At 41.4% G+C, this 26,389-nt stretch overlaps 1 protein-coding gene across 2 annotated transcripts in view; it reads left to right on the forward strand.

Moving 5' to 3' along the window:
- The window catches only part of LOC147708819 (MFS-type transporter SLC18B1-like), an 886,944-nt gene that overhangs the window by 155,030 nt on the left and 705,525 nt on the right, over positions 1-26,389 (forward strand). For both annotated transcript variants that reach the window (XM_086925398.1, XM_086925399.1), the window contains exon 5: positions 15,915-16,062. In XM_086925398.1, the coding sequence (XP_086781524.1) occupies positions 15,915-16,062 (148 nt within the window). The remainder of the gene's footprint in view (positions 1-15,914; positions 16,063-26,389) is intronic.

Raw genomic sequence — 26,389 nt, forward strand, 5'->3', positions numbered from 1 at the left:
ACTGTAATTTTTCAAACCAAGCCTTCCTGAATTCTAGGGGTATTGAAGCAAACAAATAAGTACATTTCGGTAATATTGACATCTTCAAGATATTTGACCTACCCAAAAAAGAGAGTGGAAGCCCTGCACAGGAGCTTAGTAGTCTCTTAGTCTCACTTGCTCCCTTCTCAAAGTTCAAACGTGCCACAAGTTCTTATACACCTTGATTCCTAGACACCTTATCGAGTCCTTTACTAAATAGTTATTACCATGGGAGTTCCATTCGATCACTTCGGTTTTCCGCCAATTTATCTGGTAACCTGAAACCTCCCCAAACTTGCCCAAGATGTCTGAGAATATTGGAAGTGAGAGTGACAAGTTTATTGTAAATACCATTAGGTCATGGGGTATATCGAGCCACCCTCTTCACCCATCCCTGAAATACAAATGGGAGGATTTGTTGACTAACCCTAATTTAGTTAACAAGTGGCTCAATATAAAGATCAAATAAAAGAGGGGAGAAAGGACAACCTTGTCTTGTACCTCTTAATATACATATCTTCTGGGTAAGGTTCCCGTTCACCAATGTCCTGGCAAAAGGGTTCTTATAGATTATTTTTAGAACCCTGCCAAACGCTAACCCCAGGCCACACTTCTCTATAACTTTATGCAGGAAAGGCCAGTTAACCCTATCAAAAGCCTTTGCTGCATCAAAGTTGATATTCGCCAAGGGGAGACAATTCTGAGTTGCTTTGTCAATTGCCCCAAGTAACTTGCGTGTTAACTCATGAATCTGCCTGTCCTTAATGAAACCCTTCTGATCCGGGTGTATTAAATTATCTGCGACTTCTCCTAATCTTGCTGCCAAAATCTGAGGGAAGATCTTATAATCACTGTTCAGCAGTGAGATGGGTCTGTAAAACTTACAATACTCTGGATATTTCCCTTTTTTATGCAAGAGACAGATAGTAGCTTCCTCTCAAGATATAGGTATAGCCCACCCCTCAAGAAAAATCAAGTTAAACAGGCTTGTCAAAAAAGGTGCCCCCTACTCTTTAAGGGAGAGATAGATCTCGTTCGGGATTTTGAACATCCCCCTTTGCTTCTCTGACAGTATTGGAATTTTCAAATCCTTAAAATACTTCTCAACATGCTCCTTTGTAACTCCTTCCTCTTCTGTGTATAAGGTTTGAAAAAGCACTGCAATGGCCCCCTCTATCTCCCTGTCCTCACACCTAAGTGCACCATGCCCTTCTTACTTAATGGCTAGAATTTTATTCTGGCTTTGCTCTGTTTTTAATTTCGAAGCCTAAAGTTTGTCGCACCCTTACCCATATTCATAGTACACAAGCTTGCTTGCCTTCCACTTCCTCCTAACTACTCCGTCCAACAAACAGGACAACTCTTCCTTTCTTTATCTTATTTCCTCCTCAAGTAAACTAACACCTTGAGTCCCTTGTCCTTGGTCCTGCTTCCTAACTAATTTTTCCAGCTGTTCCAATCTAAGCTCTAAGGACCTTAATTTACTCTTAGTAGCCTTGTTCCTAAATGCAGCAATACCAATTAGCCTCTCCCTTATGACTGCCTTATACACATCCCAGATTGTCAGTGGCACAGTACTCATGCCATTTATATGGAAGTATTCCCTTGTTATCTCCTTAAACCTTATCAACACTTGTTGGTCTAGTAGTAAAGTTCTATCCAACGTCCACCTTGGAGGAGGGCTCCTATCCCCCACTTTCAGCTCCAGATGAACCGCTGAGTGGTCTGACAGATGAGCTGGCAAGTGTTCCGCCATATTGACTATCCTACTCTATCCTTTTACCACCAAAAAATAATCAATCTTAGAAGCATGACCACCCCCTTCTCTTTCCAGACATCCAACAATCCAAAGTCCTGCATGAAACATCTAAGCACTACCCTCATTTGAGGTAGGTTTGGCTCTATGGATGACTTTATAATTGGCCACTATCCTTCCTAGGATCTAATAATAAATTGAAATCACTGGCCAAAATTATGGGGCAGAAAACTCCAACAGCTGGTTATACTGAGATTATAAGAGTAAAGGGCCATCCATGTTCAGACCATAATAGCCAGCAATGATATAGGTTTTGCCTGGATCTTGACTTTGACTGCCACCCATCTCCCTCTGGGGTCCGAGAAGGCCTCCAATTTTACTACTTTCGCTGCTTTCTTAAATATAAAAGCCACCCCTTAACAAAACAGCTCTGGTTCCTACAGATTGAAATATCCACACATCCTAACTTCCTTATTGTCTCCTCCCATTCCGATTTTAGCAAATGGGTCTCCTGCAAGATAATAATCTCACTTTCTGCCACTCACAGATATTACAATATCTTCTGCCTCCTACTCCTTACCCTCAACCCGATTACATTCCAGGATAGTATTCTAACTGACATAAAATCTGGAATTGTTGATTTACTTAGGTCCCTGCTCTCGCCCCTCGCCTAAGATCTCTTTAAACCACAAAATCTGACTTGTTTTTTTCATTTTTCCCCTGTATGTTCCCTTCACCCAGGTAAAAAAAAGTGTGTATCAAAAAAATTGTGAACTCCCCCACCCCCTGGAGAAGCCTCCCTTCCTTCCTTGGGCAAAACATGTTCGCCCTTTGAGGCCCTGCCTGCTTTGGTCCCTACCTCATACCTTCTGATGCGATTTGATCTGATTTATAAATGACTCCACCTCTTGGGGATCTCTAAAGTTATGCATCTGGTTTTGCCACATAATTCTTAGGGAAGTAGGAAAACGCATGTGTGCCATTGCCCCAACGATTTCAGCTTTTGAATGTATTTGCCTATCTCCCAATGACGATCTTGGGTAACCCTGGAGATGTCAGAGCGGGTCCTAAATGACCAATCTTCTTTTGTATATATGTCAGTCTTTAGCGCCTCAACTAAGATCTTCTCCTTTAGAGAATAAGACTGAAAGTTAATTATGATTATCTGCTGGTTTTTCCTTGCCCCAGTTCTCCTGAATGGGTCTCTATGGGCCATTTGTATATCTTTCTCTTATGCTGATGATTTCAAGACAGGAATGAACTCACAGAGTAGGTCCACTATAAAGCTGTTAACATTTTCATATTTCTTCCCCTCCTGGATATTTAACAACATTAAGTTATTTGTTCAGGCAATATTCTCCAGAGATTACATCTTATCCCTGAGATCTTTCTCCCTCGATATTATTATCTTTATCTCATCCTGGTACTCCTCGACTTCCTTGCCTAGATCCGTCAATGAGGCCTCAACCACTGCCACTCGGTTCATCAGCCATTTCATTTTTTCCTCCAGTGCCTCACAAGACTCCCGAATCTTGCCCTGATTCCTTTCAGAGATAGCACACTTCTCTCTCATCTCTGAGATCATAGACTCCATCAGCTTTTCCACCCCAGGATTTGATACAGGTTCCTTGCGAATTTGTGGCTTGGCCCACGTGCTGGTTAAATCACTAGAGTTACTTTGATTTTTGGTTTGATACTGACTCTGGCTTTGACTCTGCACACCATCCTGCCCCAATTGTAATTCGGGAGCCATATTCACTTCCTGAGTCACTTCCTGATCACTCATTGCTAGTACTTGAAACCTATTGCTTAGCGCAATACCTGCCCCCGTAAGTCCTATCTCACTCACTTCAGAGAAAAAGGATTTTTTCTGAGATAATTGATTCACTAATATCAGAATCCGGAGAGGGAGAAGGTACTCTAGCTTGCACCTTAAAAAAGGACCACAAAGAGGGGATGACTTTAGGCTGAGACCCTTACCCTTTTCCCTAGATGGGGCTGATAATGTTGGGGCCAGGGGTTTGGCATGTCTCCCCTTCTGTCTCTGCAAAGTGTACACTGGGAATGGAGCCAAGCTTTTGTTTGGGGTGATGGTGGGGGGGGAATGCCTAAGTTCTTTGTTCGCAAGCAGTAGCTTATGCCCTGCGTCAAACTGCCCTCCCTCTGTTGAGGAGTTGACAGTCTAATCATCTCCCCCTTCACCTTGTCCAAATTAAAAGCTTGTGTACTTTTCCTACCTCTCTGGAATCTTACTGAAGTCATGCAAGCTTCCCCTCTGACACAAAATTCTTCTGAAGTGCAAAACTCTGCTTTACCCCAGTTTCACTATTTCCTTCAGCCACCATCTCAGACTGATATCCGTGCTGGCTCTGTTGTGGGTCTGCTCCAGCGAGACTGATTTCTTCCCAGAAGCAAATCCTCTCCACGGCTCTCCTGCTCCGCTTCGTGCCAGCGCCGCCTCTGATCACCGCAGAGAGCATTCCCGGGTCCGATCCTCCAAGACCCACCTCAGACAACACTGTACCTTCTGGGCTCCTCGCATGAACGCTGCCGGGTGCAGAGCACAGAAAATGAAAGCGGGTACGTTTTATTTCACTTTGCTGTAGTTTTAAGTAATTTTCCATCACACAACTTAATAGAATCCCCCCCTGAAGCGGAGTGTTGTAATTTCTGCAAAAAACATCATGCTCAACACTATACTACACAAGCTACTGGAGCTCCCGACCAGACCTGCTAGCCGACCACCATGTTCTCCCCGCTGGTTTGAATATCGGGCGCTGTACTCCTTACTTTCTTTTTTAAAATGATTAAGTAGTTTATACAGTCATTTAGGGAGCAGTAGCGTCAATGATGTCATCACTGATGTCATCAATTATGTCATTTGAGATGTCATCAGTGATGTAGGTAAACATGCCACAAATGACGTAATAATTTATGTCATAAGGAGTGCATGGTGGGGGCCTAAGTTATAATTAGCTTGCTGAACTATAACTGCCAATTTTCAGTGTTTTTATTTTTTAATTCAAAATGTCATGTTTTGACTGATATTGTAACTTAACTATAACATTCCTTTAGCCTTTTTTACAGAATGTTAATGTTTTTTTCAATGCAAGTTATCAATTGTTGTTTTTTTTACCTACCTATAATATCTCTTTAGTGTTTGCTTTTCAGTGAATCTCTAGAGTTATTATTAAATAAAGTATAATGTTATTGTTATGTTATTCTCAAACTTAACAGAAATTAGGCAGTCCTGTTACAGTGATTGTTATGTAAAGGACTAGGAATGTAAGGTATGTAGTGGCTTAAAATTGCAGAGTATCCAATGGACTTATGTTAAGCATAGAAAGTATGAGTGTTGCACTCTCACATCTCATTACCCTTTGTCACATTTCATTACCTCTCACATTCACTCTTTCATTATTCTGTATGGTGTAAAGGACTAATAATGGGTTAAAAACATAAGAGTACTATATTCAAAGGTTTTAACCAAAAAACTATTTTGAGATATTTACCTACACCCTACTGAACATTATCACATTGTACAGATGGGCAGCCCTGCTAACAAAATAGTATTGTTTGAAACCTTTGAAGTTTGTAATTACACCAGATTAATTTGTAGCCGTGCATTCTAAAGTACCTGGAACCTGATGCTTTACCCATGCTTGCCACTGCTTTTATGCACTCTTTACTGGCCCACATTAAGGTGGTGCTGCTGTTGTGCAGACATTCATAGCTACCAAGTGTACCTATGGCAAATGTCATACTTTAAGTCTATCCTGACCTTTTAACAGACATCACATTGTATTCTCAGAGATGTTTTTTTTTTCCTTTTGCGTTGGTCCCACGGTACTCTCTCAGGACTCTCATAAGTCTCCCAGAGCCAATGGCAATCCCTGCAGGAACTCAGTGAGGGTTTTGCTTCCTGTACCGAGAAATGGCTGTAAAAATTAATTTTACTAAGAAATATTAATTTGTATTTAATGTTACGCTTAAAGGTTATCTAACTGTGTCATGTTATGAGGATGTTTTGAGTTTTTTTGTGTAGAAAGTGCTCTGTTTTTGCATCTTGTGATTTCTGTGGGAGTACAAGGGGATCAACAATACATTTTTGGATGACTTCTATTGGTTAAAATCATTGTCGTCCTTTATTCAATGGAAGTTTCAACCTTTTGAAACTCATTTTCGTGAGTCACTCAACGTTTTTCACTTGCTTTGATAAACTCTGACTTTGTTTTTGTCATTTAAAAAATAAATATTGAAAATGTCACCAGGAGAGGAGAGAAATATCTTGGGGAAGGAGATTCCACGACCCAAAAAGAAATCCCTGGTGTGGAATTTCTTTATATTCCTTCAGGAGAATATACATTTGTAGCCAAGGTTGTCCACTGCACCACCACCAATAAACAATTTCATGTCGGACTGGAAAAAAGTACTCAAGTGGCACAAAGGACATGTGGAAACACAAGTGATCCATTCATCCCTGCCACTAGGCTAGCGAACAGATGGAATATGATGAGGTACTTCCATCTACATTCTCTATACCAACCATTACTTCTGGGAAGACTGTCCCAAAAGAGCTTTGCAGCACAGACCGGAAGTAAATTCAAAGTACGCGAAAGTGTTCATTCACTGTGTAAACTGTGAAACTATTGTTGTAGTTCAGGAGCCATCTACCTCTGCCCGGACCTCTCTCGTGATGGAGCACAAATATCCGACACAGATTTGTTTTTGAAACATCCAACTGTGATGCCCTTTTTTTTGTAGTTTTAGTTCATTACTCTTTTTCATAAATGACAAAATAACAAATGTCAAAAATACCCAAAAAATGTAAAAGTTAAGAAATAAGGAAACAACAGTTCTTTGAAAAACAGCCTAGTCTTGTTTAGGAGTAGAAACATTTCACGTTTGTCATGTATGTGTTTTAATGTTTCTACATGATAATAGTCCACTACAACAGCCAATTTTTAATAATAAAAGGCAGCTCTATTATCTGTTGAAATAAAACTCAAGCATGGATAATAATAGATTTTATCTTACAATTAGAAATATTTTTTATCTGGTTTGTGTTACTGCTGTAGTGCATACCTGATATAAAATTTCAATTTATAATTTAAAAGAAGATATTTGTGTTGTTAGTTTACAATCAGCAGTTAAACAGTACAATGCAATGCACTGCCTTGTATTTCTTTACATCAAGGGGTATTTTGTGGGTCATCTATTGGCATTCGAATGTATTCAGCCTTGCATTTTGATGCAAGTCCATATCTACAATAACTTGTAGACATGGATTAGTGCAAAAATGCTGCACCTCCCTGAGATTGGCATATCAAAGAGAAACAGTAATATTTCTCTTTGTTTTTTCCCCTTTGCATCTGTGCTACATTCTACAGTCCATAAACATAGAGGACATAGCTTTAATTGGTAGTTTTAGTGCAGGAAGGTACTCCTACTTGCACAAAAACTATTCTAACCATGACACAGAAACCATTGTAGCTGTAGAAGAAAAGTGTGTAAGGTGAAAACAGTGAACTGTGTATAGTAGCGGATTGGCTATCTCATGAGGCTTGAGAGTGTAAAGGGATCAGGCTCTCTATGTACAACAGAGTTCAGCGGGAACATGTTGGCCACCTAAAGGAGCTTGGATGTCTGAAGAGTCCGATCCCTCTCTAAAAAGCTGTAAATAAAATGAAGGCTGTGGGTACTGGTATCTTGGCTGCTTAGTGGGGCATCAATGCCTAGAGGGAGTGGGTTTTCACTGACAAGCTGTACACAGTGGAAGACTGTTGTAGAGGAAGCTTGGCTACCAAATGGGGCTTAGGTGGGGACGCATCATCTGTAAACTGCAGCAACCCTTTGACGGCGCTTACCACAAAGCAGCAAAACCAGCCCACCTCTCGCAGGACCCGCTCCGCAGGTCCCGCTTCGCTAGGGGTGATCTCAGGAGGAGTAAGGATTCCGACGCTTTCCCTGAAGGCGAGTGACAGGTGGGGCTGCAAGCGAGTGCAGGCGCCGGACCGGGACTACTGTTCCCAGGAGCGCTTGCCAGCCCCAATCAAGAACACCTGGGCCGCTCTCCCTGTCTACTTCTCCCCTTCCCTTGTGCCCTTAAGACTCCTGCGTTGGGGATTGAGCTTCGGGACGCATCATCTGTAAACTGCAGCAACCCTTTGACGGCGCTTACCACAAAGCAGCAAAACCAGCCCACCTCTCGCGGAACCCGCTCCGTGGGTCCCGCTTCGCTAGAGGTGATCTCAGGAAGAGTAAGGATTCCGACGCTGTCCCTGAAGGCGAGTGACAGGCGGGGCTGCGAGCGAGTGCAGGCGCCGGACCGGGACTACTGTTCCCAGGAGCGCTTGCCAGCCCCAATCAAGAACACCTGGGCCGCTCTCCCTGTCTACTCCTCCCCTTCCCTTGTAGACTTATAAATTGACACTGTCAGCACCGCTGCGCGGAAGCGCGCGGGAGCGCCGGGAGAAGCCCGGGACAAGGGCGGGGCCGTCTGTGGCCGTCAGGGGCCGAAAGCGGCCGGGCTGGGCCACCCCTCTGATCAGTGGACTAGATTCATATGTGGGTAAAGTGTTGTTACTTATACTGGCCCTTCGTGTGTAGTAAAATACATTGTTACCCAAAGTTTTTCATGCACCTAACTTATTTTAACTTAATTTTGATTTAAGTTAAAGGATGTCTGCTTCTACACCAAATTCCCTTCCTGACCGTGTGAGTATCTCTATACTCGGTCCTTTAGATAAATTCTTTGCTAAAGCCTCTAAGGATATTGACCGTGAATTATTACTGGCGGAAAAAAGGGCCGAATGGCGTTTATCTGTAGAGGCACTTAAAAAACAGGCTCTTCCTGTTAATAAAGGGACACTTTCCACATCCATTGTAGAACAGGCGGAAGCGGATGCTGAGCTTTTTAACACAGATAGCATACCTTTATTTTTCAGGAAAGTCAGCCACCTCTGGGGGCTCGGGATACGATTGTGGAAAGTTTGAGCGACTTGCCCACAGTAACATCAAATAACCTTATAGACCTGAATACCCCGCTATCCCCAGAATCTGACACTCATTGTGCTATTTCCCCCCCCCCCCCCCTGAAGATACAGACAGAGGTTATTTTGTTGCTTCCTCTTACCCCTTCCACTGAAACGAATAAGGTACAACAAGGTCAAAAGCGTAAACAAGGTGTATCCTCCCCAGCTAGAAAAAGAAGAAGAAAGGGAGGTAAAAATAAAAATAAAACTAGGTTTCTCAATCCATGGGAACCCTCTGAGATGGTATCCTCCAGACAAACCTTGTTAGTAGATATAAGTGATAAGGTAACAGAGGCAACATATGCAATAGAGGGTACTGATACTTTACCAAGGAACATAGATGGGGAAGATAAAAACATATCTAGTGCTGAGCTCTTGGAAGCACTGGAAAAAATGCTAAAAGCTCTTTTTCTCCCTCTTGTAGAACGGCTAAATAGTCTGGATAAAAAGCTAGATTGTCTTCTCCCCCATTCTATAACCCCAGAGAATATAATACCATTAACTCCGGCTATTAAGCCTAGGGAACGAATCGCGAGCAAAGATTCTAGCCAACAGAATTCCCTTAATAACCCAAAGATTCCAACTGTCAATAACCCCCCCCCCATCAGTTACACCAGCAAACTTGGCTTCAAAAAACTTGGAAAACGCAAATGTGCCTGCTATGGTTTTGAGGCCTACTCAAATTCATAAAGTAACCACTCCAAAAATAAAACACACCAACAAAGCCAAATTACTATACAAAAATACGGTACAACTACCCCCAGAGTGCTTTGGTTTTGTTGTTGTGTTAAAGGGAGTACCAGTAGTCGGGGAGGGGGACTTTGAATCAGATATACGTCTAAAAAACAAAGTGATTCATTGGTTGTGTATGAACAGACCATTACCTGCATATTTGAATGGGGATATTGTATCAGTTAGGAGGTGCCAATGGATAGGTATACGCCCTAAGGATATAGATGGTGATTTGATTATAGTGAATTTTAAGGACCAAAGGGTGGTATCGTACATAAATGATTGGTTTGTTGGTAGCAATGAGGGTGGAGTTTCTACACGTAGTTTGACATATTTCTACCCGGAAAATATGATGTTTCCATCAAATAAACATAGGCAGAGATATGGTCTAAACTTCAACCATCATCAGAAACCACACACAAATAATCTATTCTTCAATTATCCAAATGGAAACTCTAGAAATTCCAGAAACCCTAGTTCCCACCCTGGAGTAAACTACCCAAATTTGTACTCTGGTTCAAATAATCATTATCCAACTAATCCTAGGGAATTTTGGAATATTCCTTTGTCAAATATGTTCTACCCTTTGACTCCTTTGAACTTAAATGATTGACTCCTCCTAACTGAACATCAAACAAGCTACTTTGACCCAAGATGGGGGAATAGTATAGCTAGGTGTAGAGCTCCAAAGATGGGCAATGAATTGGATGTGGGAAATGTCGATAAGGATACCCAAATAATTGAACCACAGGAGGTTGCGGATTTGGGAATAAATGTTCTAAATGTTATAGGAGCCAAGGCAGATCAATGTGCCCAAGCCCTTCTCCCAGATAGTTTGCAAGTGGAAAAAGACGATAACTGTGAGAAGGTTTGCAATATTTGTGAGAAGGTTAGCAATTTCTGTGTAATTTCTTGGAACATAGCAGGTCTTGCCCGTAGGTTGGAGGACCCGGCCTGGGTAGAATTTGTAGATTCCTTTGATCTAGCCTGTTTACAGGAGACCTGGAGCACAGTGGATCTGAGTCTAGATGGTTTTCAAGCATTTAACACCTTAGCAATACCATCAAACTCAGGGCGAGCTAAGGGTGGACTTATGCCAGCAATCTCAGTAAAACACAATTTAACGACCGTTAACTTAGTGGTGGAAAGACCTTGGTACCAATTACTTATTATCAAGAACCTTTTCGTGGAAACTGTTCTTCTTATTAATTGGTATTACAACATATTTGACCCTAATCAAACGGAAATTATTGATAATTTGCAGGAAGAGATTACCAATGTAAGAAACAGAGTTTGCCCCCTTTTTATTATGTGGTTAGGTGATTTTAATTGTGAGTTGTGTAAACTTAGTGGGTTTAGAGCCTGCGGGATGATGGATTTAAATGACCACCCTATGGCTCATTTTTCACATACAAAACAAGGTGAAGCCATAAACAGCATTCTAATAAACAATAATTTATGTATCTTCGATACGAATAGTTTCTCGGGTAATGTGGATATACCCACTTTTCAGGGCACCAGGGGTAGAACAAGCACAATTGATTTTGCAATCATTTCCATGGGACTTTTTAATCATTTAAAAGGTTTTAAAATTGAGATAAACCCGGCTAGTGACCATAACCCCCTAACCTTGAGCTTTTCCATTGCTTCTGATCCAAAACCGTCCCAGGAACAACCGATAGTATACACTAAGAATCAGGGTATTACGGTGAAATGGAATAAAGTAGTGGTAGGACAACTGGAGATGGATATTTTTAAGGAAAACATGGCTCAGATTGACATCTGCCTTTCGTCTAATCCTGTCCCAGCCCGTATAATCACTAGCTTTGAGAAACTAATGGAAAATGTAGCTACACATTTACTGGTAAAGGTAGGGGGGAAGAACCTAGATCAGGGGCCCAAATGGTTCAATGCTGAATGCTCTGCAGCCCAAACTACCTTAACTAAAGCTTTGCGCCAAAACCCTAGAGATAGAAATATGGTTACACTAGCTAGGAAACAATATAGACAGGCAATTAGAAAAAGGAAAAATGAACTGAAATCCAAAGCATGGGAAGATTTAGACAAGGCAGTAGATTTAAGGGACAACAGACTCTTTTGGGAAGTAATAAATAGGCCCTTTTTGAAATCAGGGGACGAAAACACTATTCGAGTTCATTTACCAGAGGAAACCTGGGTAACGACTACCTCTATGTTAATGTGGAATCAGCAAAGAAGTTGAGTGAATCAATAACGCTTGCTGAAGTAGAGCTTGCTCTGACTAAGGGGGCATCCGCAAAGGCCCCAGGCCCCGATTCAGTACCACTAGATCTCTTTAAATGTAACCAAGAGTTTTGGTCCCCTTTACTTATGAATGTTTTTAAGGCACTAATACTTGGTCCTATTCCGACCTCTTGGAAAGAGGCCGTTTTGGTTCCAATTTTTAAAAAGGGTAACAAATATGATCCAAGATGTTACAGGCCAATATCACTAATAGACTCCACATGTAAATTGATGGGTAGGGTGATATTGGCTAGATTGGAAAGCTGGGCTGAGTCATTAGGGGTAATTGTGGATTCACAATATGGTTTTAGGAAAGGCAAAGGAACAAACGAGCAGTGCCTGAACCTTGCCTTGATTATGGGCAAGTACATGGGTGCCAAGAACGGTTCTATACACTTGGCATTCATGGACTTGTCCAGCGCCTTTGACACAGTATGTAGGGACAAACTATGGCGTATGATGGACTCTATGGGTTTTGAAGAACCACTGGTTACCCTGCTTCGCAGGTTACACACTGCTACAACGGTTAGGGTTAGATATGGCCGTGGTGGTGAGAAATCAAAACCTATATTATCCACTGAAGGCGTCCGACAAGGATGTATTTTAGCACCCTTTTTATTTCTGATCTATACAAACGGCTTAGAGGGTTTCTTGTTAGAAACATCTGCTGATTTCCCAAAGATAAATGGAAGAAGAATCCCAATGTTGTCTTACGCAGATGACACTGTTTTAATGGCACTTACCTCCAATAGTATGCCGATCTCTCTGGATGCTTTTGAAACATTCATGGGCAAATTAGAATTAGGTGTTAATTTTATTAAATCTTTTGCCATGACCTGTGGTCCAAAAAATGTTAAAACACGTAAATATGTGGTGAAGAATGCCACTATTGAGAAGGTGGATAACTTCAGTTATCTGGGTAACCTCTTCAACAAAAAATTGAGCTGGGAGCCCCTGCTGATAGCACGGGTTCAGAAGGTTGCACAGCTAATTGAAGCTCTCTTCCGCTTTGCTAGCAAATTAGGCCAGCGACGTGTAGCAGAAATCACATTATTATACAAAGCTAAGTGTGTTTCTGCCTTGACCTATGGTTCAGGAGTTTGGGGCTCGTATAATTGTGAAAAAATACAAACTGTTGAAAATAAGTTTATTAAACGCTTATTATCTGTCCCAATGTAAGTAAGTAAAATTCTTTATTGTGTAGTTAATAAAAACCATTACAATATGAGATGCAACATTGATTTAAGATAGATCTGAGAAAGCACTTTCTTATAGAACAAAAAAACGAATTTTTTTATCTGTCCCAATGGGTACATCTAATACATTTTGCCACGGAGAAATTGGAATCGAGTTTATAAGTGATGTTATTCACATTGCCCCTTTAACATTATGGGCTAAGGTTTGGCAATCTGAAGAATTGAAACTAACCAAAGACATCATTCAAGATTGCCTTAAGCTTGATTATTACATCCAAATCCCGTGGCTGCGATATGTTAGAGAGACTTTTAATAACATAGGTTTAGGTAAGATGTTTGCCAATCCCGAACTGCTTGGTAGGGATGCCAAGGAGACTATTAAAAATGCTTTCAGTAATTGTTCAGGTTCCTTAAAGACAAATGACCATGTGATAAGTGTAAGGGGAAAATTAGTCCCCCAGTTCTATTTGTCATACATTACAAACACGCAATGGCGTTTTTATCTTACAAGATTTCGCCTTGGAACCTTACACTTTTTGTTTGCTTTTCCAAAGCAGGGGGGTTGGTGGGAGAAGTTACCCTACTGTCCTTGTAACAATAGGATCTCTCAAAATACTCTCCACCTCCTGCTTTTCTGCACTTTGTATAAAGCACCAAGAAACACTTTCCTTAAACCATTGTTAGAGACATTCGAAACGCGTTATTACAAAGAAGCATATGATCGCTTGTTATCCTTGTCAACTGCACACATTTGTAATGCCGTTCTAAATTTTATTAGATCAGCTTTGGAGATCAGAAAAAGATACTGATGGATTTTGTTTTTAATAATTATGTAACTATGTACTGTGATTTTATGGTTGATTAACTTAAATGTCTTTTAAAATGTGTTTATGTATACTTTTATGGTTTCTATATGAAATCGAAATAAAGTTTTTGAAATGAAATGAAAATGACTGAGCAGACTGGTCTCTTGATAAAGGGCTGTGCACAGGACAAAAGTTTCATGTAGTAGATGTTTGGCCACCTAATGGGACTTGGGTTTCTGGAGAGACTGGTGTCTCTCTGAAGAGCTGTAGATGGAGTGTAACCTGTGCATAGTACAGGCTCTGCCACCCAATGAGGCTTAGATGTCTGGAGGGAGAGGATTTTCTGTGAAGACATTTGTCCAGGATAACATGTGTTTACAGTATGTCTTTTGCCACCAAATGGGTCTTGTGAGGCTAGAGAAAGAGGGCTCTGTAGAGAGTTAACACTATATAGTAGGATCTTGGCCATCTAATGTTGCTTCTGTTTCTGGACAGACTACATCTTCATGAAGATTTATGCATAATGTAAAGGCTATGCCTCATTGGGACATGGTCACATAATGAGGCATACACGTCTGCAGGGAATGGCCTCTATGTGACTACCTGTGCACAGGGCAAAGGCTGTATGTATTATAGGTTAGCCACCTAATTGTGCTCAGGTTTGTAGAGGGAGTGCATTCTCTGTGCAAAGCTGTGCTCAGGAAGAAGGCTGTGTGTAATAGGGGCTTGGTTATCTAATGTGGTTTCATGATCTTGTGGAATTGGCTCCTTCATAAACAGCTGCCCAGTATGTAAAAGCTGTGACCAGTAGGGACATGGCCTCCTAATATGACTTGGTGTCTAGAGGGAGTAGGCGTTCCTTCAAGAACTTTGCATTGTGCGAAGGCTGTGTGCAGAAGGGTTTGGGGTCTTAATTTTGGAACTGGCTCCTATTTATGCCACATTTGTAAATAGGAGCGGTGTCAAAATCATGGGTGTTGCAGTGAAACGCCAGAAACCCATTTCCCTCCCCTTTCATGCTAAGTACACCATGAAAGGACGCCTTATTTACAAGGCAGCGTTAAGCCAAGTTAAGTGCCTTGTAAATAAACCGAATCACATATCGCCAAAGGAACGTCACTTTTTGTAAATATTCCCTGCAGTGTCTTAATTCATAGATCACACTTGTGGTACTAGAGCTAAGAAGGGCAAGGCAGTGAACAAACGCATCATTTCACAAAGTATCCAGATTTTCTGTGCACTGACCAATCTAGACCCTTCAGAGGGCACTTAAGCCCACTCCAGAAAAATATGGGTGCCTCCATTGCTCTCTCCAGGGGCGTTCCGTTTGTAGACATCTGCTGTGAGATACCTGGTCATTTTTGCATACTTTTGGCAAGCACTTGTGTCTCAGGCATGCAGTGAAGCGGACTTTAGCTCTGCTGCTCTGCAAGACTTCCTTAGTTAACCAGCAGTTAATAGGAACGTATTGATTTGTGATTCATTAGTAGAGGAAACTGCAGGAAGATTTATCTACCAGAAGAAGTCCCTTAACTTTGGTCGCGATTTTCAGGTGGATAAATATTCTTCCCTCTGATTCTTCACTGCTAGCCAATCTTCCCTGAGGAGTTGGTGCTGTGAGTAATGAGATCCCAAGGAATGGAAACATGTTACGTGCTGTATTTGTTACTGTTGTTGCTTTCTGTTTCTCTCCATACAACTCTCTGGAGCATGGAAAAAGTTTGGGAACTGATGCCAACATGTTAGTTGGCACTTAATATACTGCAGTGTTTTAATGATAGGAAGCAGAGTCACGACTAACAGTGCTTGAGAAACACTGCTGGGTAAAAGTGTTTTTGACCCATCTAAAGGCTGGAGAGAGATTTCATAAACTGAGCTATCTGCAGGTAGAATATATATATACACCAGAAATATTGCTGCCAAAAGTATGTAACTCTTTATTTTTTCCTACCTGTTATTGAACTATTTGCAGCCATTTATTCTTTCATGGTGCACTTTATTTTCTGTATACTTTCAAGTAGTTTTATATCTCAAGATATACATTGCACAGTTCATTCATCCACATGCATATTCTTTCACAAGGACTTACTTAACTATTTCTTTACAGTATGTTGGACAAGGCAGCTGATGGCACCCTGTTCGTTGTTCTGTGCTTTATAGTGAGATCGGTGGATGCAGTTGGCTTTGGAGCTGCCATGACAGCAACATTTTCGATTCTAGCAAAGGCATTTCCAAAAAATATCGCAGCAGTGATGGTACGTTAATTCGTTTTTTTATTGTCTGGAAACTTAAAACAACAATGTAATATTTTCAGTGGATGCAACTGCATTGAATGGTACCATCCATTTTTTGTATAATGTATTTCACCGTAAAGTTCCTTAAGATAATATTTATGGTGGCGAAGATGTAAATCAGTAGCCAGAGGAAGAACTTGCTACTCCTGAGTTACTCTTTGGTATCCTAAATACTGCCAATGTCTGGTGCAAAGGGTCATAAAGGCTATAGAAGGAGCAGAAAACAGAGGGCATGATTCACAAAAGTAATCTGAGACAAAATCCTAACTTTACGACTTTCGGTATTCACAAAGGGCATTTAGGAGTAGAAAAGTCAGGAATCCTAACTTTACTACTCCTAAATGCCGTTTGTGAATAACGAAAGTCATAAAGTCAGGATTTTGTCTCAGTGAAACTTAAGTTTTGGTGTTCTTAATAGTTTAACTGAGACAAACTTCTAACTTTGCAACCTTCGGTATTCATAAAGGGCATTTAGGAGTAGTAAAGTTAGGATTCCTAACTTTACTACTCCTAAATGCCCTTTGTGAATACTGAAAGTCGAAAAGTTAGGATTTTGGCTCAGATTACTTTTGTGAATCGGGCCAGTATTCTTACTCTAGCTCTTCGGCATCAAAAAGGAGGATGTTGACTGGCTATTTGTTTAATGCACACTTCAAACCCTAATTACTTCTAGGTCCTAGTTAAATGGTCTTGGTTACAAAGATTTGCTCCGGCTTTGGGGAGGTGAAAAGAATGCCATTTTCAGCATCAATGCCAGCTATTTTGTCCTGATAACCTTATAATCAACAGAGTATACACAGCAATTATGCATGAGTAGTGTGTAGGTTAAACGGTAAAGCTATATCTGCAGCAGGCATGCTTATCGTTGAGGTGTAGCACTTACAGTTCTTGTGTGATGTAACGTTTGCCCAAACCAGGGTCAGGATGTCTTCTTGATGGGACGGAGGTAGTACGGTCAAGCTCTTATTAAATAGATGTGGGTAGTGGCTCTATGTGTATTAATGGACTATGCAGTATTTTTCTTTAGTTTTGTGCCTGAACACTATTAGCGTCTCCTCCGTAGAGGCGCCAAGACGTTGACCCACTGCCTCCCCATACAGTTAAATGCTTCAAGTGTTACATACAGCTTTTTACATGAAAACAAATGATCTCAGATCGTTTTTTTGCATATAAAAAGCTTTATTATCCACTTGGCAGCAGAATAGTGTTCCATTTGTATTGCAAGTGTCAGGCAGGGCTAGCAAGGACGTTTTAAGGATTTTGGAGGCCCTGGAACAAATGTATTTTGGGGCCCCTGATCCAGCGTGAAACCAAGCTATGGACAAGTATCACTGAAATACACACATCCGGGCCCATAAAGCACACTCACTTACAATATTCGGTCAATAAAACCTCACTGGAGATAAATTTTGGGACTTTCTTTATGTCCGATTTGCCTAACAAATTGAACCTATGTAATTACGAAGCCCTTCCTTACACATAGATCTATTTTAGTGGATTAGTTATAGGTAATTCATCACAGAAATAATTCACCTGGTGTATATATTAAAAGACCACAGACTCAGTTTCAAATTAAAGTTTTATCTGAAGTATTTTAGTGAATCAAATATAATTACAGTGTTAACTCCATCATTCTGAAGAGGTAAGATTTGGCTACCTTAATTAGACTAATATTTTAATGACGAGTACATGAGGAAAAAGAGGCTAGAGAGAAAAGGTACATTGACAAAATGCGCAGATTATATTTACCTAGGATGGTGCAACATCTGGCCAAGAGTTTGGGCCCCTGGAAAATAACAGGTAACAGGTTCAGGAAGGACTCAAGACAGGACAGGTTAGCTCTTCTGGATTTTACGCCAGCGTCAAAACCCTCTCTGATGCTAGTTTCCCTCCTCAAGTTTCTTTCGCAAATCTCGTTCCTAGTTTCCTCGCCTCCTTGAGTTTTTCCCACAAGTCTTGCTCCTAATTTTAACTGTGGAAATTCTAAATCTTCTTTCAGGTAAATTGATCAGCAATCGTACAGCATCTCTTTTGCTCAGTGTTCTGGCAGCGAACAGGCTACTTTATTTAGCAAACTATCCCAATTATACCTTTTGGTGGCAAGTTTTCATCCAAATGTTTGAACCTGAGTTCTGATTGGACAAGACAAGGGGATGATCATCACACCATACTAGTTTATTACTTTTTCTTAAGAGCATTGTCTTTTGTTCCCGCCCATTTCATTTGTTTTACCCAAGCTTTATCCCCACCCGTTTATATATTACTTTTTAAACATTGTATAACATTTACACATTTGTTCATTGAGTCTTCAGGATATTCCGTCATCTTTCAGACTATGAGAAAAGAAAAGGTTGTCCTTGATCGTGTTTCAAGACTTGAGATCACGACTCCAGAGTTGGTTCTAATGCAACCGCACGCATGGACCACGTGGTATTTAGCCACGTCTCTCTTTTAGGCCCTATTACAAACTAACAGAGAAGTCAAAAAGATAATATGTTAGATTAAAATAAAATGATTTCACGGTATACCATTTATCTCTACTCTATTCCCATTTAATAACATTATTTCATTATGCATTAGTACTTAGTATAACCACAGTTTAGTTTCGAGCAGAGCAGATGCTTAGCATGTGATTTCTAAAGCAGCCATGTTTGATGTTACTGCGCAGAAGCAAAGCTTTCCCTCCAAGTGTTATGACGTCATGCAGTTTGGGCATGTGCAATTCAATTCCTTCTTCATAAAACTTTATTCGGTTTTACAATGTGTCACAGTAAATATACATATTCCATAAAAATATACATTAAAAAAAGTTTAGAATTCATATCCTTAAAATGTGGAGAATTGCGAATAAAATATGACAGGAGCAATAAACAAGTTTCAATATATCAAATAGAAAACACAAGGAAAGCATACCTAGAAATACGAGTACCTCCTCCCCCTTAAACTGCAATTATTCCAAGTAGGTCCTGGTTCTCACCAGTGATTTCAGGTATCCTGCAATAAAAATTATACAGTCAGGTTTCAGCAACTGCAAATACAAAAGTGCTGTGCGAAACTTGTTAAAATTAAGCCTCTTTAAAAGGGGAAGTAAAAAATGTCTCTGTTGTACTTCATAGAATTTGCAGAGGAACATTAAATGTAGCAAATCCTGTGGTGACAGGTTGTCTCAGTCACAGGGTGCTAACACCAGTCCTCTGCTACACCCTTTTGGAACGGCAATTAAAAGATGAAAGAAGTCGAGGCAAAACCTTGTCAACAGAAACCGCTCATATGTGGTCATTGTTCCCAGAAGGTATGGCTCTGTCAGTGGATGGGTTTTTAAGGTCAGACATTTTCGGACGCTTGGTTTACAAAGTTCCTGTTAATCTTTTTCCAACTTCCAGAGAGAGATGAATGCTTTTATAACCAATTCAACATCCTTTTTTGGTATGGTTGAGGGTTTTAAAAAGAGTTCTGGGCGTCCCAACTCTGTAAGGCTACCTTTTACATACATCAGCCAGGGATTTCTAGATATATGATCCAAGGACATACCGTCATTTAGGATCTACTGAGTAAGGCTTAATTCTTTATTTGGCCAACACTTAAGCCAGAACTCCAGAGGGCGCAAAGCAGAAATGTCACATAAGAAAGGGGCCCCCAGTTCTTCATGGGCAATTAAATTTGATAAGCCAGTTGGCATTCCCAGCAGGTGCTTTAGAAAGTTGTTCACCTGCACTGAATCTGCTGTGGTATACCCCCACACCTCACTACCATAACATGCAGTTAAATTTTCAGCATAGCTGCAATTGGGCGCTTGCCCAGCTTTGCAGCAAAGCTGAAAATAGCAACAGCTATTCGTGTGAGCTCCCCACTTCAGGGGATCATGCAACACTAACACTAAGTATGAAAAAACTGACGTTGTGGGACCCTTTGCAGAACCTACGTAGAAAGAATACTTTTTTGTTGGGCGGGCCCCTACCTGCATAATATAAAATTTTGCGTTATTAATCATTAAATCTCAGGACTCCATAAAGTTCAGGAAAGCATCTAGTAAAGATTGAAGTCCTCTAGCAGTTCTCGCTATCAAGACAGCGTCATCCGCATATAGAAGGACGGTGAGACCCTGGCAACCCACATGCGGAAAATCAACCCTGTTGATACTAGGGCTCCCTCGAGGTCATTGTTATATAAATTAAACAGGAAGGGGGCCAAGGTACAGCCCTACCTCACCCCTTTTTCAATGTCAAATTCCCTAGAAACCCGAAGATTCTGTGCATATCTAATGTTTGCCTTGGTGTCCCTGTGCAGCTCCATCAGAAAGTCCACGATGGGGGCCTCCACTCCGATGGCCCTCATGGACTGCCACAGTTTGACCCGATTAACACAGTCAAATGCAGATGATAGGTCCATGAAGGCCATGCAGATTGTACGTGGGCAGGCCATTGTGTACTTGACAAGGATCAAATACAGATTTAAACATTCGGCCACCGTGGACCTCCCCGCACGAAATCCATATTGGGTATCGGCGATGATATTATGCTCCTCTGCCCAAGAGGATAATCTTTTCAGTAATACCCCACCCCCAACCTTAGCTACAGAGTCAATGAGAGAGATAGGCCGGTAACAATGCATACTATTTCGGTCCCCCTTTTTGAACACTGGCACAATGGTAGAAATTGCCCATGTATCGGGGCAACCATCCCTGGCTGCTGTGTTCAATACAGCCATCAGGATCGGGGTCAAGAACAAGGGATTCGATTTAAAAAGTCCTGTCGGAATTCTGTCCGGACCTGGTGCCTTGTTGCTGGTTAAGCCTGTGATTCCCGCCTCTACCTCTGACGTCTCAAAGACCAAGTGGTCAGTATTTATTGACCGAGGTGGCTGGTCACATTGACCCGTAGGGCCCTTAAACATGAGTTGCAAGTGGGCCACCCATTCCTCTTCCGTGATGTTGGAGCCTAGGGTATTCTTGTATCTTCAGAGAACAGGGGTCTGCTAACAATGCCTCAAAACCGAGTGCCATTCCTTAGGGTACTAGACTCCAACAGCTCCCACCATACCTCCTCCTTCAAAGCTTTCTTGATGGGTGGCTAGGGCCTGCTTATATCCTATACAACAAGCCTGTATATATATGGGATTTCTTGGCACGTTTTTCAGGGCCTCCTTTAACTTGAGTGCTGCCTGTGAGCAAGAGGAATCAAACCATCTTGGGTTAGAGTTAAATACCTTACAAGCTGGGGCGCTCAGAAGTTCCCCTACTTTGCGTGTGATGGAACTAAAAGCACCAAGAACATTCCTTGGCAGACTCTCTGGTTGAACACAGAGGAAATGTTCAGCTACACATAAGTCTCTCACCTCCCTATGCAATGCATCTGGGTCAATCTGGGACTATTTAAGACGGTGCCCACCGTCTGTGGGTCTCATGATTCCCTTTACCCTTCCCCTAGGTTTGCTGGATACAAACCTCTGGAAAAGGGACTGAGAGGCAGAAGAGACTAAGATATGGTATATAAAAGACCCGTGCCTCTCTCTTTAAAAGTGGGGATCAGGGTTTTACTGTTTGGGGCAGCAAGGGACATCAGTGGCAGTAAGTCAAATTCATTGACTAGGTTGTTTAATTCGCCCCCCTGTGAGGAATGTTCAAAATGAAACCCCCTCATTCTGTGGCATCACAAGTCAGCCATATTCGTAATCTTAGGGTCTCCACAGGGGTGGGTATTAAAATCTCCTAACACCACCAAGGGGTCTAAGCTGAAATCACATGTCTTACTTAGATAGTGACTCAGCTGTATAATGTTACCTTCCCCATTTTTACTGGTTGGTGTGTTATAAAATTTAGTCAGGGTCATTGTGTTATTCCCCTTCTTAAGTGTGATGGCCTGTAGGCCCTGTCCAGAAAGGGGGCAGTTGCGTACCAGGCAATCAACAGCGAGGGAGATATAGATCACCAAACCTCCTTTGGCTCTACCACTAGTTGAGGGGGAGGCAGGGACAAAATAACCTTTAAAGCCCTTCAAAAACAGATTACAGTCCACTGACTAGGTCTCTAGCAGGCAGATTACTGAGAATTGCCTAATAAACTGTTGCCATAGAGGATCCTGGAACTTGTCTGCCAGGCCTGCTATATTCCAAGATATGACGTTACTGTCCACCTGGGGGCTATCAACTCTATTTGTGGTGATGGAGGGGGAACCATCTGTTATATCTCTAGCTCGGTTATCGAAATCAAATGGGCCCTCTGTTGGTTCATCGGCTCTGCTACAGTCTCATCCGAGATATCCAGTCAATCGCATTCCTCTAACCCCCATAACATAAAAAAATATATTGGCTAATGCTAGGGTAGGAGGCACGGTAGGTTTGGGGTGATTAATGATTGTGTAACTGAATTTGAGCTTCAACTCTAGCACCTGCTTTACTTTATCTATTAGTGCTTCCTGTTGAAGCTGACTTTTGTAACTATTTTAGAGGCTCTGGCAGCTTGCCGGCGCCATTCTAAAACAGTTACAAAACGTCAGCTTGAACTTTTGACCCAATCCGTTCCGCTCGCGGATTTTGCGGGAAATTCGCACATCTCGCAGATTGCGAATTTACCGAAAATCTGCAAAATCCGCGAGCGGAACGGATTTTCCGCCCATGCTTACTTGTAACCCTGCGATTTATACAGATATCAGTTTAGGGCCCCCCTGCAAGACCTTTCTAGATTGCTGTCAGCCTCTCCAAAATAGGGCTCAATTTGGTGTCCAACAAAGTAGTCATTATGTCTTGAAAAGCCTTGGTAGCCATCTTATCTAAATTTTTGGCTACCGCTTTGGGCACCAAAGGTTTATTGGGAGGCTTAGGGGCCGGAGTCAGTTTTGTTCTTTTTGCTTTACTCCCAGTTGTTTGAAGTTTACATTTTATAATACCCTGAGCAGATGGGTTGTTGTAGGGCTCAATATGTTATTACTGTCCTTCCCTTGAGGTGGAGCAATACTACCTCTTCTTTCAATTATGATAATTGGGGAGAGAGATCTGTACGGGGTCCAAGAGAGCACTGGGGAGGGAACTTCGTTTACAGGCGGTAAAACTTCAGTGGCAGAAGAGACTACAGGTGACCCATGGCAGCTGTCAGAACAGACAGATGACGATTCAGCCAGGGGCACACTGGGCACACTGGGTTTGGGTAAAGACAGAGGGTGATCTGAAAAGACGCCTATTCACAAGGTCGATCTCTTTATCAATAACAACGGCTGCTCTCTGTAGGAAAGAGTCCATTGTGAGGAAGAGCTAGCCGATGATTTAGCCACTGTGGTCACCGTCTGAACCTTTCTCCTCCCCATAATTTTAAGTAGCTTTAATAATACCACAACTAAGTTAAAACAGAAGCTAGCTTAAATGTATAGAAGAAATCAAATTAACGAGCATGTGTACAAATAAAACAAAGGATTTAAGTCTTAATATATGTCCAGCACTAGGTTCAATGGTAGCTTCCTCCCTGACACAGGATTGAAATGCCAGTGCCTATTGTGAGCGTCCCCAACAATGTCTGACAATGTCTATATGGTAGGTGTTAGTACAAGCCTACCTCCTTTCACCGGTGCGAAGATTCAATGCCCAACTGTCGAAGTATCAGGTATGAATCAGCCGGCAACTTGAAAGATGGAAACCAAGAGGGTTGGCCAGGCCCGGCCACTGCCGGTCTCGATGGACTCAGATGGGCCCGCCCTTGGTCTTGGCTACGTCCCGCGAGCGTCTCATGCCGTGGTCGGACAGGCTGTGCTATAAGCGTGTTGGCCATGCCTCCCACTTAACCGCAGCAGCTGCGGGCTGGAGCAATGCACTCTGCCATTCATCATGCCTCGATGAATAGCTTTCTTTTCTTTCCCTGTTTATTTATCTCATATTTTCTTCTCCTTTTAAAGCATTTACACCAAATCATTAATATAAGGCATATCAAAGTTATTCCAATTATAGGTAGTATTATTTGAGCTACAACTCCTTTACGAAAACTAGACCCTATTTAAGTTAAACTATTTGTTAGTCTTTTACATACACTGTCAACTTCCAGTGGTTTTAATTCCTCTTCCATATTAGTAATATTCTTAATATATTTCCCAATTTCTATACTTTTATCAGGTATGTAAGTGCAACAATGTTGTGCTTTCATCATTTTACAGACTCTAAACTGTTTTGCTAATAATATATCAAGGCCAAGTCGATTCTGCAAAACTATAGATCTGATAGCAACCATTTCAGTATTAATCATTAGAAACCCTCCAGCAGTATCAGTCGATAAGCGATAAACTAATGTGGACAATTGGCAAATTCTTTAAGAATTCAGAATTATTCCCACTGAAGGTATCAATGCACTGAATATATCTCCTACAATTTCTGCAAAACTAGCTCTTTTACTACTTATTAGTTCATTATTATCTTCATTGCTTACAGTGGTTCTTTTTACATGATAAACTTTAGGAAATACTATTCCAAAATAGCAACTCCCATATCACCTTTCAGTTAGCTTAAAATAAGCTTTGTTCCCACATATATAATAAATTCCAGAAAATACTGGATCTGTATCTCCTTTTAGTCCCCATCCTTCAATAATCAAGAAATTATGTTCACATTCACTTGCACCAATAAATACATTGTTATAGTCAGTTTTTAACCTGTGGAGGCAAAGCTTCCCTTTCTTTTCGAAGTCGAGTGCCATTGCAGCCTGAGCCTTGCCAGAGGTATAAACATTTTCTTTCCCCACTCATGATAGAATTTTGGATTTCTTTTCATTGGCCTTCTTCTGGAAATCTTGTCTCCTTTCTTCTACTAAATTAAAAAATATATTTTCTTCTTCTTTTAGTGAACATGTTAAATTATGCTTATGAGCTTCTGCTATATCTTTTGTGTGTTGAGCTAGAAAAAATTCACCCATGTACTGTGCTGCTAGACTACCAAGTGCAGGAATCATATTCTTTCTAACAGGAACTTTTGAAAATATCACATCTAAATGTGAATAATAATACTGTAATTGTCCTTTTTTATAGAACAGATTTCTTAGGAAACTACATGTTATGCCATAGGTTAAAGGAAAATGGTGACATGTGACTCCTTTTGCTACTGCAGCTGGTAATTTCATGCATACACAACAATCACTAATCTACATAGTGTCTACATATTCAAATAATAATTTTGTAAAGACATTTAGATCTGTGCTATTATATATTACTGTGTGATGTATCTCTAACTCATCTGATGCTTTGAATTCTTCAATATTTCCTTTCATGTTAGCTAGCTTTCCATCTGTAACTGTAACATTTTTCTTTTCTATACTCTTCAAATATGGTATTGCTATGGTTAGTCCTAACCATACTATAATCACTAATAGAGTACTACATATACATTGGAATCCTCGGTTGGTCCTAGTTACCAGTGCATGAACTACGATGCCTGGCTGCTCAAATTAATTTAAAAATACTTGCTGCTATCAGATCTTTTATTCTCGCCATTTTAGAACTGTACTTTTAAAATTTCGCTGTGTTTTTAAATCACTAGCACTTTATCTTGGTGTGACATTGCATTGTGCATTTTGCAGTTTCGTCATTGTTTGCTCCCTACCTGCCTGTGCCCCTTTCCACCGTGGGTTTTCCCATTTGCGTGGAGGGCACGTCGGCAGACAGCTGGTCCCCGCTCCCATTGGCTGGTCAGGTGGGGCGCCAGACTCACGGCCTGCCATATTTAACCAGGATGATTTTCTCCGCGCACAGCGGGCGTGCGCCGAAGTTGCGCCAAAGTTAAGCCTGTCTGCGCCCGTCCGCGCTGAGGATGCGCCAGGGGCCAGTTGGGCTGGGCCTCGTTACACTCTCCAAGAAAACTGTGAGTTGTACTCCCATTCCACATTCTTGCTCTCAGACCCGCGCTCAAAACTTTACCTCACTCCCTGATAATATTGCTAATATCCAATGCTGCAAAGGGGTTTTAAGATCTAGACGCCCTTGACATCATTATCACAAAAAACTTGCCAAATCTGGAAGCCTGTCGCTCGTCCCTAACTGTCTAAGTGAGGCTGGTTTACTCCTAATTGCTGGGTCTCCGGCCCGTAATAATGTTGCATTCAATGACTTTGTCTCTCAAAAAAGTCCCCCCTGGAATTTTATCACCGAAACCTGGGGTTCTGAAACCTCTGGCCCAGATTTTGTGGAGGCAGTCCCTGAGGGCTATACTCTGTCCAGAATGTATAGGACTGGACGAAAGGGGGGTGGGCTGGGAATTTTGTTTAGAGATACTTTCACTTGCTGTACCAAGCCTCTTTCTTTGCCCTCAGACAAGTTTGAGG

This window comes from Lissotriton vulgaris, chromosome 6 (assembly GCF_964263255.1).
Source record: "Lissotriton vulgaris chromosome 6, aLisVul1.2, whole genome shotgun sequence".
Classification (NCBI taxonomy): Eukaryota; Metazoa; Chordata; class Amphibia; order Caudata; family Salamandridae; genus Lissotriton; species Lissotriton vulgaris.